General features: G+C 54.6%; 1 protein-coding gene across 5 annotated transcripts in view; it reads right to left on the minus strand.

Moving 5' to 3' along the window:
• Positions 1 to 1,879: 1,879 nt before the first annotated feature.
• The window catches only part of NFRKB (nuclear factor related to kappaB binding protein), a 32,615-nt gene continuing 21,088 nt past the window's right edge, over positions 1,880 to 13,406 (minus strand). For 4 of the 5 annotated variants that reach the window (XM_025286419.3, XM_025286415.3, XM_025286416.3 and 1 more), the window contains 10 exons: positions 12,775 to 12,881; positions 11,918 to 12,041; positions 11,678 to 11,757; positions 11,367 to 11,587; positions 11,005 to 11,272; positions 10,185 to 10,397; positions 7,266 to 8,012; positions 4,294 to 4,400; positions 3,513 to 3,648; positions 1,880 to 3,405 (listed from right to left, as the gene is read on the minus strand). In XM_025286419.3, coding sequence (XP_025142204.3) covers positions 3,280 to 3,405; positions 3,513 to 3,648; positions 4,294 to 4,400; positions 7,266 to 8,012; positions 10,185 to 10,397; positions 11,005 to 11,272; positions 11,367 to 11,587; positions 11,678 to 11,757; positions 11,918 to 12,041; positions 12,775 to 12,881 — 2,129 coding nt within the window. In that variant the 3' untranslated portion in view covers positions 1,880 to 3,279. The remainder of the gene's footprint in view (positions 3,406 to 3,512; positions 3,649 to 4,293; positions 4,401 to 7,265; positions 8,013 to 10,184; positions 10,398 to 11,004; positions 11,273 to 11,366; positions 11,588 to 11,677; positions 11,758 to 11,917; positions 12,042 to 12,774; positions 12,882 to 13,406) is intronic. The other variant, XM_025286418.3, reaches the window with a different exon arrangement.

Below are 13,406 nucleotides of genomic sequence, written 5' to 3' on the forward strand. Positions count from 1 at the left end.
ACAGGATTTCCCAGACCTTGAAATGCACTCAGTCTCGTGAGGTTCTCACAACTGCCTGCACTCAAGAACATGGGGCCCTTCACGGAACAGGAGTAGCCTGAGGCCACAAAGTCACTAAGTCCCTAAGCCAGTCCTCAGCAAGACTCAGAGGCCAGCTCCTCTGTCCTGCACCGTCCACACTGCACACCAAGCCAGCAGAGGTCATTTGTGTGAAGCCGGATGCTCTGTGGAAGGAATGCTCTACTTACGTGACAGGCAACGAACCTCCCAGGGTGAGCCAGCAGCTGAGGGCTGAGTCACACGTCCGGGATTAAGAGCGAGCTACACTGCCTGAATTCTGAGAAAAGAACCTGTGGGTCCCCTTTCAGGATTCACTTTGGTCTGCCTGCTAAGTACGAACCCAAACGTTCACTGCGCAAGTCCTGAATGAACCAAGTTCTATTACTGGTAATTAATGTAAAACATGTTCTTTCCTCAGGGACTGGAGGTGAGAAGAAAGAACCTAGTCCCAGTCTTCCTTTCACCAGGAGGGGACAAAACACTTTAGGGAATTGCAGCATTTTCTCCAAAGTGAGGGATCGAGGTGTTGAGGGTCAGACACAAATGTTAAAACTTGTTTTCACGCCCCCTACACAGCACAGGTTGAGACACCTTCACGGAGGTGTGTGTGATGAAGTACAAACCCATCATGATGCCCTGCACCAAATCTAGTCTCAGAAACGTGGTCTGAATACTTACACCAGCCTCTGAACCAAATTCTTCTGAACTTGTTCCCCCCAAACCCCTACGATAGTTCCCATGTCTCTGTAAGACCCCTGAGGTCTGCCCAGAAGCAGCCACAGCTGGTGCCTCGAGCAGCCTGGGGCGAGCAGGGGCTGCCACCCTGGGGACCCACAGACAGGCTGGGCAGGTAGCACCGGGTCACACATTACCAGGGTTCTGAAAAAAAACTGTCTGCTAGGATGTAAATGTCTGTGGGCACCAGGGAGACAGTCAGAGTCAGGTGACTTTAGCAAATAAAGTGGGGGTGAGGGTTGAGGCTGGAAACATCATTAAATCACTTAAGTAAATTCAGAAGGGGTTTATTTTAACCGGCAGTAAATACCAGAGCCAGGATTCCTCAAATTACTGCCTCTTTCTCACCCAGAAACCAGGACCCGGGGTTTCCATGTGCAATGTGCTGCAGGGAGTGACACCGTGCAGACGTGCCCTCCTCCACTCAGCTCAAAGGCTGTTTTCCCTCCCTGCAGGCTCCACCTCTCCCCATCACCAACCTCCACTCTGCACCAGCCCTCAAGCACCCGTCACCAATCTCCTCTCTGTGCTAGCCCTCAACCACCCGTCAAGAGCTCCATCCCGCCCCGCCCATTCACCCCTGCAATCTGGCCCCCAGGTCCACCCCTCCCGGCTCGGGGCGGCCACCAGATCTCATCAGGACATGTCACTTCCCTACAGGAAGGTAGCAAAGAGAGCGCTTGACCTACAACCAGAAGACTGCACTCACGTCTTGGTTCTTTCTAACCTCAACTCAGACGCGGGTTCTCTCAGTTAAAAGAGGAATGACCACGCCTATCTCACAGATCTGCTTTAGGAATCAAACGTCTTTGTGTCCAGTGAGCTGCTCTAACTTTCTCTGCACCACTGCAACTTGCCTGATACTCAATTTCCACCCAGCAAACCCTCCCAAAGACACCATTCCACTTCCCTGCCCTCCAACTCCACTTCCTCACCCTGACTCCATCAAAGAATGTCACTGAACTTTCATGAGTGAGGAAAACATTCTTAATAACCTGGATACTTTCCTGAGACACAGGAAAGCCCCATGGCTGCAGAAAAGCTTTTCCACCCAACACCCACTCCAATATGACAGAGGCACACATTGTTGACAACCAGTGCTTTTAATTACATTTTAAAACCACATTCTGAGCTCTGCCCATGGCTCAGTGGAGACTGAGAACTGTGAACACCCAGGAGCTAATGACAATAAACCCAGACCCATCTCCTCTGCAGCTGGTGCTGCCTCGTGGCCACATACCCCCCGGCCCCACCATATTCTGGTGCAGAAGCAGCAAAGTTCTACTCAACGGGTCAGGTAGGAAATTTTTTGTACTTGAAGCTGTGCAGTCCCTGTGACAACTACTGAGTTCTGCCTTCTAACTGGAAGCAGCCACAGACCATACCTAAGTGAACGGGTGTGGGCTATGTTCCAGTAAAACTTTATTTACAAAATCGGGTTTGCTGACTCTTACTCTGGAGCAAAGCAAAACATATCATCTCTGAACCACAATAAAACTTGTGCTGCGAAAGCAGTTATGTGTCCTGGCTTCTGCCTACTCTGTCCACTGGCTCTGGACGTACATGTAGACAGGCTTGACAAGGAGGACAGTCAGCAGGTGAAGGGTGGACCGCGGTCAAGACCCTGACTGCCCGTCTTTAAGCAGAGCTGCCACACTAATTCCACCTCTGGGACCACATGACCTCACTGCCCACGTCTCTCCCCCACCTCACGGCCACTCTGCTAGCATGCAGCCATCAAGTCAGCCACTAACTTACTAGGCATCTTGCTGTTCTTTCACTCTGGTCAAAAAATTAAGTAAATGTGCCCGCAATGCAGGAGACCTGGGTTCGATCCCTGGGTCAGGAAGATCCCCTGGAGAAGGAAACGGCAACCCACTCCAGTATTCTTGCCTGGAGAATTCCATGGATAGAGGAGCCTGGGCTTGCTGCAGTCCATAGGACTGCAAAGAGTTGGACGCTACTGCAGCAACTTAATATGCATTTTTTGGGGGTGGGGGCGTGTCTAAGCCCAGGTTTCTACTTGATAGAGATGTACAACAGGTTTTTTCAAAAAATGTTACATAAAAATATCTGGACACAGAACACCGACCCAGACCACCAATCACAGACAAGACCAGGGTAAACACAACCCCTGCACAGAACGAGTCTCACTCACCATCCACATATCTGTGACATCAGCCCGTCCCCAGTGTCTCCTCTTGGGATAGCTGGGCTCATGTGACCACAGTGAGTTCACACACCCCCACCAGAGACACTTCTCCTGGACCAGACAGGACAGAGCTCGGGGGCGCAGGACACCTGGCGCAGCCCACTCCCCGCGGAGAGCAGCTGAGCAGCCAGCATCGCACTGCTGGCCTTCCTCAGACAGACACCCACCCCGCCCGGCGGAGGTGGGTGAGGCAGCCACCCGCGCTCCTGCCCTCCCAGCCTGAAGGCCGACTGGCGTGGCATCCAGCCGCTGAATGTCTTCCTCCCTGAGAATCACTGCTGCTCGGGTGCCTGCTTAGGAGACGGGGCCGTGGTCACGACGACGGTGGAGACGGCCTTGGAGGAACCGGAGGCTGTTCCCTGCTGGAGGTGGGATGCGGGGACTGTCTGGATGCGCACCTGTGCACAGAAAGAGCGTCTGGTGGGCAGATGGCCAGCAGCCTGCAGTGAGGACGAGCGCACAGGGAAGGGAGTAGCCCGAGCCCTGCGAGGGCACTGGGCCTCACCTGCGTGGCCTGACCCTGCTGCTGGAGCTGCTGCAGCTGCTGGGCCGTGAGGAAGCTGACTGGCTTGTTGCCAGCGATGAGCTTCGCGCCCGCCGGCATGGTGGTGAGGATGATGTTGCGGCCCAGCCCGCCGAGGCTGTGGGGGAGACGCGTGAGGCCAGGCCCGGGCCAGGGGACCCCAGCGCTGGACTGACGGGACACCAGCCAGAGATCCCCCCCTTCTTCCAGCTGCCACACTCCCGTGTCAGACAAAGGCCCCTGGTGCTCTGAATGAAAAGGCCCTGCGTCTACTTGGTGACCGGCCGGGGTCAGGATGGGTGTCGGGAGGTGTGCACTCCCAACCAGAAACCCTGCCCCAGGGCAGCTGCCCGAAGACCCAAACTCCTGTCTTCACCTTCACTCTCGTCAAGTCAGAGCCACAAAGCCCTGGACCCAGGGAGGCCCTCGCTCTCTGCGCCATCACACCCCAGGGCCTGACTTCAAGGGGAGGCTTCCCTAACAGCAAGCCGGTCACCGCCCACTCCACCCAGTGCCTCCTGTCGGTCCCTTGCTCTGTCCCCAGAGCATGCACTACCACCCCATAGATGAGGTTAGTTCACTGTTCCTACAGCATGAGCCTGTGGGTAGCACTGACCTCACTTTATCCCCAGCACTGAAACAACTTGAGGTGCTTGAGACGCTGCCAAGCACAATGAAGGAGCCCAGGAAACCAGCCGCCTTCCCCGTGCCCTCGCGTCCAGGAGCCCCCAGCACTGCCTCCCCCACCCGCCACAGCACTTACTTGGCCCCCAGGTTGCCTTTGATGATGGGGGCTGTGACCACACTCTTGCCTTTCATGGGCTGGCTGATGACAGACAGCGGAACTGTGATCCGTGTAGGCAGCTTACCCTACAGAGAAAAAGAAATCAGGTTTATGAGGAGGAGGAGGCAAGGACCACCGCGCAGCGTCACCCAGGGGCCGCAGGAGCTGAGGGGTCCTCTGCAGGGCCCAATGCTCCTATAGCTGGGGCCCAGGTAAGGGCTCATGTGTTCTACCAAGGGGTCATCTGTCTGTGAGCCTCCTCCTTCCTGCTAAATCAGAGCAGCCGAGTGCGCCTGCCGGCATCAGGATAAAACGTGCACCCGAGCCACAAAGGAAAGCGTGTGTTCCCTTCAGGGCAGTAGAGGCTGGGCTCCCAGAGGGGAGGCTCTCACTTATCCAGCACCCTGACACTTGGCACAAGGCAGCTGGGCGGAGCACCTGAGCCAGGACAGAGGCGATCAGGAGTTGTCACGGTTAGGTGCAGAACGGGAGCACACAGCAGGGCACATTCCCGGGTGCTGTTCCTGCCGGAGATGAGGGAGGTGAGCTGGGGACACTAATACTAAGCTCACCCAAGAGACAAGTGCACCTCACAGTTAAATGTGGGGAAGGAGCGCAAAGGGAGCTGGAGATGCCTGGCGTGTCTGGGACTTCAGGATGGCTGGGGTAGGTCACTACAGCCACCAGTTTTTAGGTTGCCTGGTTCTAACCTTTGGTTGATAAAATTTATACACGGTAAAATCTTGTGTAAACCTGACTTGAAAAAAATAACTCAAGAGGAGCAGTCGACAAGAGGCAAAGAAAAGGAATCAATATTTCCTACAGGCAAACTGGTTCTACAGCAGCCAGGCACTCGGGAGGAAACCTGTCCCCCGGGCCGGACACTGATCTCCAAATGAGTCAACTGTAGCCCCATAGAAAGCACTGAACGGTGCCAGCAGGCCAGAGGACACGGCCAGGTGGTGCCGTCAGGGAAATCGACTGAGGGCTGCACGGCTGTGCTAAGAAGCCCGGAGCTGGGGAGACTTCAGAGCAGCACCCACCGACGGTGCGTCCCTCTGTGAGCGAGGCAACAGCTGCCTAGGCACCACCCCTCAGCCTGCCTGCCCCACCCGGAGCTCTCTCCTTACAGTCACCCCGACTGATGGCCACAAGCTGGATGCTGTGGGACACACCTGTGTCAGGACTCAAGAGAAAAGTGGATCAAGTGAGCGCCGTTTCTTCGTTGCCTTAATTCTCTGATGTGGAGAACCTCAACAAACATCTCCGTTAAAGCCAGGCTTCACTTTAGGGTTGGTTGCCTGGCTTTACTACCGTGTTGGTCCTCCTCTCCCCATCATTCTGGCTTTTATCCTAATTGATGAGGTTTTACTATACAGCTTACTTAGAGAAATCAGACTGTGCTCTGTACTGTCCAGATGCACCTGCCATACAGAACACTGCCCCCTACCCAGAGGCTAAAGAATAAACACCTGCTCCCCAAAACACACCTGTTGATACAGGAATCTGGTTTACAATAAGGGCAGTATCTCAAATTAGTTGGGAAGAGACATACTACTCAACGATGTTGGAATAATGTGAAAAATGAAGGAGGAGCTTATTCAGACATGACATTCACAGAAATACATTTCAAGTGGATTTATCCATTATACTTTTTTTAAACTCTAAAAATATTTTATGAAAACAAGAGCCAACATCTTCATAACCCTGGGCTGAGGCATAAGACGGTGAAACCTAGGAACCAGAAAATGCTGATGATCTAATCAGCTAAAATACCTGCAGAGCAAAAAGGCTTCACATGCAAGGTTAAAAAATGACAGACTGAAAGAAAATATTTTCTACACATATAAGAACTAATATGTGAAAAATATAAAGGTTGGTACAAGCTCATACAACATGAAAATACCAGAAAAACACCCCAGAAAAAAAAAGGCAAATATCCCATTCACCCCTGGAGAGCCCTCACCAACCTCCCCCAACAAAGGGATGCTCACCCCCACCAAAAACCAGAAAAAGAGAAAAAGAACCCCAGTACAACAGGGCCATCGGAGAAGGCAATGGCACCCCACTCCAGTACTCTTGCCTGGAAAATCCCATGGATGGAGGAGCCTGGTGGGCTACAGTCCATGGGGTCGCTAAGAGTCGGACACGACTGAGCGACTTCACTTTCACTTTTCACTTTCATGCATTGGAGAAGGAAATGGCAACCCACTCCAGGGTTCTTGCCTGGAGAATCCCAGGGACGGGGGAGCATGGTGGGCTGCCGTCTATGGGGTCGCACAGAGTCGGACACGACTGAAGCGACTTAGCAGCAGCAGCAAGACAGGGACATGATGATTTACAGAACAGGCTCTCACGTGCTGGTTAAGGGGTAAGGGAAACAGAAGGCTAGCTGACGCAGCGTAAGCTGGTGTGGTCTTTCTCTGAACACAGCGGGAGTGTCAGAACGTTTGATGCGTACCTCCCCGGCCCACTCCTGAAACACTGTCCCGTGTTCACACAACAAACAGGCCCCGTAGCGCCAGGTGTTAACCAGGGACGGCGATCTCACTAAAAGGGCACAGTCTCAGCGTACAATCTGGAACAACCCCCAAGACGTACTTTTAAATGAACAAAGCAAATCACAGAACAGTATATAGACTGAGGTTTCTCATAGGAATCTTAAAATTTCATACACATGTATGAAAATGCTCAGAAAAAGGACTTGGAGGATAAATGGCAAAACACCATTACTGATGAGCCTCACGAAAGGGGAATCAGAGTGTGGGAAGAGAAAGCTCGCATTTACTCCACGCACCTCCGCGCTATTTTACTGTTATGAGAACTACTGCCCGTGCCACATTTTCGTAACGTGTTTCAGAACTAAACAAGAGTCACACAGTGAATAAGCCTGTCTGGGTCAAAAGAGGAGACAGACTGGGCTTCTAGTCTACACCCCTGAAGTTACTCACGGCCTGGGACGTGGAGACAACCGCGGTGCTGACTGGGACCTGCCGCACGGCGGGGGCTCCGGTCCCGATGCTGATGGGGGCACTGGCCGCCCCAGAAGCCACAGCCACAGTCTTGGACACGGCAGCATTCACGCTGGGCATAGACACAGCTGACGTATGAACAGTTCCAGACCCACCAGCCACTGAGGGCCCTTGCTTGGTGTGGGCTGCGACCGTGATGGTCTGGCCTGCTTTGGGGGGCATCACCCCCAGGCCCTGCACGATGCGAATGGTGGCAGCTGGTTTAGCTTCCGATGAGGCCACTGTGTTTTTCCCCTTCTGGTCGGCCACGCTCACGCCGAGCGCTGGCATCAAACGCGCTGGCTTGAGATCAGGAGTCACTTTGACCACAGTGGTCCCTGTTGGAGTGGACGACGGGGCAGTGGCCACACCGGCCTTGGCAGGGCTGTCGGTGGCATGAACGGGGTTGGATGTGACGTGGAGGGTCGCCGAGATGCCTTTGCCCGTGGCACCGGCGCCCGTCCCAAAGAGGTCCTGGGTCAGTTTGACTGTGGTGACCTGGGACTTGGCCAGCGTGGCCATCATGTCTGGGGTGATGCGCAGCACCGTCTGGCCCTTGGCGTCCGTGGTGATGGAGGAGGGCGGCAGACGCAGCACGTCCTTGCCCTGGATCCGGAAGTTGGTGGCTGTGAGGGGGACGCTGCTGCCCGTCTGGGGCTTCACGCCAAGCTGCCCAGTGATCGCCACCTGCAGGGGAAGAAGAGCACTGACACAGGTCTTCTCCGGGCTCAACGGGTTTCAGGGGAAAGCCGGGGAACCTCCATTCCAAGAGATGTGTTTCATGTACTTTCCTAACTTTTTACATTGAAAAATGGAGGATGGTCACCAAAGTAGAGAACAGCCTAACAAATTCACATACCACCAGCTTCAGAAGTCACCAACGTGACCAGGAGTATCTATTTTTCCCCACTCTTCAGGGGCCCGGGTGGAGGGAGGGAGGAGTCGGAATATTTTAAAGTAAACCAATAAACATCATTTTGCTCATCAACACACTCGTCCCTGGGTATCCAAGGCTGCTCCAGCCCTTCACATAAAATAGCCCAGGACCAAATTTAAAAGTAACTATCTATTCTTATCTAATAACCACCTGGTAAATATTATAAGACACACTCACATTTCTCCTACTGTCTCAAAAACATCTAATTATGGCTAAGCCAACCTCCACTTTGAGGCAGCACCAGACTCGGTGCTGAAGGGCATGCGCCCTGGGACCAGACTGGTCTTCACACCAACGCCTACTTACCTACGGCCAACATCCACATGCAACAGGTATGACCTTCCTAGCCGAGGAACTGTGTCTAGTGAGCCACCCCCCACCTCTGCTGGACCACTGAGTGTCACGGTGCCGCCCCCACCCTAAAGCATGCCCACCCCTGCCTCACTCCACATCCCCCTGCAGCCTCAGGTCTCCGCCCTCAGCAAAAGCAAGGCTGTCTATCACTGTCTCCCCTGCCTTGCCTCACATTCTATTGTGAAATCCATGACCCAGTGTGCCGGTCAAGCTCACTCACTACCCCTGTCCACTGAGTGCTCACTTCTCAGGCCTCTACACATGCCTAATGCTGGAGTTACACGGCTGCTACCCACTCCCATGTGGCTTCCCTGCTTCTGCTCTTGGCTCCAGTGTCCACGGTGCACAAGCAGGGGTTTCTTTTTAATTTATGTATCTTTAATTGAAAGAAAATTGCTTTACAGTATTATGCTGGTCTGTACCAAACATCAACATGAATCAGCCAGTTACCTATGTTCTCTTCCACCTGAACACCCCTCCCAGCTCCCTCCCCAAACAGGAATCTCTTTAAGCGTAAACTAGGTCAAGTCATCCCAGCCCCCAGTCTTTCCACGGCTCCTGTCACATCTAAATTAAAAGCAAAGTCTGAGCTAACTGCTGGCAACCTCGCCTTCTAACACCTTCACATGTGCTCAGGAGCTTCCAGCTGCTTTCCTGTTGTTCCCCACACACTCCTGATGGAGGCCTCTTCACGTGCCATTCCCACGTCTGGGAGGCTGGGCCTGGAAAAGCACAGCACGGCGTGTGCTCTCCAGCTTCGCTCACCTTGCTCATGAGCCCCCTCCCCAGACAAGCCTTCTCTCATCAGCCGCCACCTCTGCCCATCACCCTTGACCCCCACCCTTCCCACTGACCGACTGTCATGGCCTTATGGAATTCACCCCGGAAGTACGTGCCTGTCCCCCAGCGCTGTGACATGTGACACTACAAGCCTCGGGACAGCAGGGACCTGGTCCATGTGATTCACCCCTTGACCCCACACCCTGCACAGTGCCCGGCACACAGGAGGCACTCAAGAAACCTTCGTTTGGTGAAGAAATAACTTTGCTTCATCATTAGTGGTTCCGTTTCTTCACAGTAAAATGGGAATAATCGAAGCGGCTGCCCTGCGGTGTCAGGAGAACACCAGCACTCAGCATCTACAGCACGTTCAGCACCGCCCAGGCCCTGCTCTCAGCAGTTGGTGCGATTCTGCCCAACCAGTCCCTGCAGCTCAACGGTTACCTTCGCGCACACACCACCATGAAAGCACAGACACGTGAGTTCCGTTTCTACAAGTGGAAAATGAAATGCCAATAACGCCTGTCCAGCCATTCTACAGGGTTTTAGGTAAGCACATCCGTGAGAAGTTGACTCCAAATCCAAGGACTCAGCTACTAAATCCTGAATTACATGGAGAGAAACAAAAAAACCCTTTCCTGCATCTCCCAAGCTTGCACTGCCCTTGCTGGAAACTCACATTTGAATAGAAATGAACTCAGAATCAGAGGTCACAAACCACTAAGGTCTCCAACTGTCCTCTGATTCTGGACAAAGTACTCAGACCCGCGCAGAGAGGCTTCATGTACCTGCTTGATAATGTTCTGTCCCGCGACGTTCTGAAGAACGGCCGCCGTGGGGGTGCTGGGAGCGGAGCCCCCAGGAGAGCTGGTGGCAGGCTTGCTCGTGGGGTTGGCCGCCGCAGGGAGACTTGTCACCGTGAGCCCCGCCGACCCGGGTCCCGGCCGCTGCACGGTGGCTGTCGCTGTCTGCGCTTTGACTGGAACAGTGGCCATGACTGTCTAGTTCCGGGCAGGAGGCCAAGAGTTTAGACAGGAAGCCACAGACCGGCACCCAGAAAGTCTCTAGCTGTCACCACCCAAGACGCATTCCCCTAGAAGGGTTTCTAAGCTTACAGTACCGAGCACTCACTACCCCCTGAAATGGACAGTGTGGAGCTCTGACATGCTGGTAGAAGAGCTTAACTTTCAGAAACACTTTCATATCTAACATCTCACTTTAACCATGTAAAGAGAGGGGAAACACCATACCCCTTTACAGCACAGGGGCCTGAGGCAGGAGACTCCTGTCTACAGCCCCAAGATCAGTGGCCTAGAGAAGATTAGAGTAACGACAGAAAGAGCCTGACACCAACACTCACGGGCCTCATTCACATCCCACCTTCATCCACCAGGTTCCTGATGTCACAACCTGGGGTACCTCACTAAATTTCCCATAGTTCTGACTCCCGACGTGCAAACACAACTCATAACTCGGTCACTGGGCCCTGAGCATTAACTGAGCTGTTGTGATAAATGCCATCAGCAGCAGCAGTGACCCAGGTCCTGGGTCCCGACCCGGACTGCCCACCAGATTCATGAGCCCACATGGGCAGCCCGTCCCTCTTACCTGTGGCCCGCCTTTGGCCTGCGCGCCAGTGGCCGGCATGCGGATCTGCGTTCCCGCGGGCATCGGTGGAAGTGCCGGGGCTGGCCCTGCTGGCTGCGTCACGGCGGGAAGGCTGGGCGGGGCCACCACCCGCACCTGGGGGAGCCCAACCGAGCCCGAGTGGCTCACGACACGGGCAGCAGCCTGAGAACTCGGCGGGGTCTGGCTGGATGCTGGGGACAGCATGGTTCCCAGCTGCGGCATGGTTGGTGAGGACACGAGAAGAACACTGCGAGGAGCACCCGGGGAAAGAAGACACAGCTCAGGACAGCACGCAAAAGGAGCCTGGAGGGAGAAGGCCCAACAGGAAGCGGAATGCTCACCCTGACGTAGACTTGGCCGGTTCCGAGACTGTCGTGGGGCCATTCTTGTTCACTGGCGGGACTGGTGGTGGGGAGATCGGTGTGGCAGGCAGAGCAGGCGTGGTGGGCGTCACGGGCGTGACTGGGGTCGGGGGCATGCTGGAGTCGCTGAGGCTCAGCTGGCTCTGCTCAGACGGGCCACCGCTAAGGACCTTCACTGGACCATCCTTGCTGCTGGACTTCTGCACGCACACAGGAGGGAACACACGCGGTGTGAGCAAAGAGGCAGGGATGGCTCGGCCTCTCTGCCACCATCCCATGAGGTCACTCACCACCTTGGACGGGGGCTTGGGCTTCTGCTGGAGGGCTTTCCTGGCTTTGGCTGCAGCTGCTTGGGCTTGGTGGATTCGCTCTGTGGGCAAGAGTGGGCAGCTGAGCTCAGGAAGGAGGGCGGTCTCGCTGAGAGCCAGGGCTCCGTCCCCCTGCACAGTGGCGTCTGAGCGAATGCCAAGGAAGAGCAGGGTGGGGCCGGGACAGAACGTCAGGGCGCCCGGGGCTAGCGGAGCACATACCAAACTCCTCCTCACTGCGGTCCCGATGCAGGTAGATCCAGAGCTTCCGCCCGATGTCATACTTCACGCACGGGTCCTTCTCATAATGCAGCCGGTCCAGGGCACCGCTCACCACTGTGTTCACCTGAGACCCGGGACAAGGGAAGGAAAACCACCAGCTCAGACGCCAGAGGAAACCTGGGGTTGGGGGACGGGGCACAGCCCCCACACAGAGCCTACTCCCAGTGGCTCACCTGTCACTCAGCAAAACAAGAAACTAGGAGACCAGGGGGACGGAGTTGCCCTGAAGATGGTGAGTTGAGGACCCTCAGCAGACGCTGAAGGAAAGCCCCACCGTCAGCAAGGTCACAGGGCAGCTCTGCTCACCCTTCCCCAGACAGACTCCTTTCTTCTGGGTTTTTTTTTTAAGCCTTGCCGCTCGGCTTGTGGGATCTTAGTTTCCCAACCAGAGACTGAACCCAGGCCCTTGGCACTGAAAGCTCAGAATCCTAACCACTGGACCGCCAGGAAATTCCTCATCAGTTTTATTAAATTTGTTATTCCAGTCTGTATTCCCTCATGTGGGTTTCCCAAGCGGTTCTAGTGGTAAAGAACCTACCTGCCAATGCAGGAGACATAAGACAGGCCTCAGGTTCGAACCCTGAGTTGGGAAGATCCCCTGGAGGAGGGCATGGCAACCCACTCCAGTCTTCTGGCCTGGAGAATCCCCATGGACAGAGGAGCCTGGCAGGGTATAGTCCATGGGGTCGCAAAGAGTCAGACACGACTGAAGTATCTTAGCACGCACATTCTGTATTCCCTTGTAAGCATCTTTAAACAACCCCTGAACAAAACACGAGCAGCCCTTCCCCTCACACCTGCGTGCTGGTGACGTCGGGCGCCAGAAACTGGGAGTCCTTGAGCAGCTCGCAGATCTCCGCCCGCGTGCCCTCCCCGTTGGGCAGCCGCGCTGCAGCGTCACGAACTAACACGAGAAACAGCAAAGTGCACACGTTAGCAGGGTTCCTGGGGGAGCCACCCTCAGCTGCTGACCCAGCAGCAGGGGGACACGGCCCTCTGGGGGCGGCTTCCACCACACCCCTCACACTTTCAGCCACGGCTGAAGGCCCTGAACTTGAGAGTTCACGGGGTCCAGGAGATAATTACAACTTAAACTGAAACTCAGCATTTCCTTCCACTATGAGCCAAGGCTGGCACAATCTTTGCTGGCATATGTTGCCAACCACACGCTGGCAGTGCTGTGATGCTGTAACAGAAACCAGATGATTTCTTACCACAGCACAGCTGCTGAGACAACGCAACGTATCACTGCTACTCATCACTATGTGGGCATCAGAGGAGTCACAACCTGTGGCAATGTCACATCATTTAACATAATAAAGACCTATTTCTGCAACATAAACCTGCTTGAATATTTTTGCAATGTGACTGGTTTCTTTCATAACTGTGTGTTTTATTTTGGGCATTTAAGAACCTAATTCTGAGAAGG

This window comes from Bubalus bubalis, chromosome 5 (assembly GCF_019923935.1).
Source record: "Bubalus bubalis isolate 160015118507 breed Murrah chromosome 5, NDDB_SH_1, whole genome shotgun sequence".
NCBI classification, from domain to species: domain Eukaryota; kingdom Metazoa; phylum Chordata; class Mammalia; order Artiodactyla; family Bovidae; genus Bubalus; species Bubalus bubalis.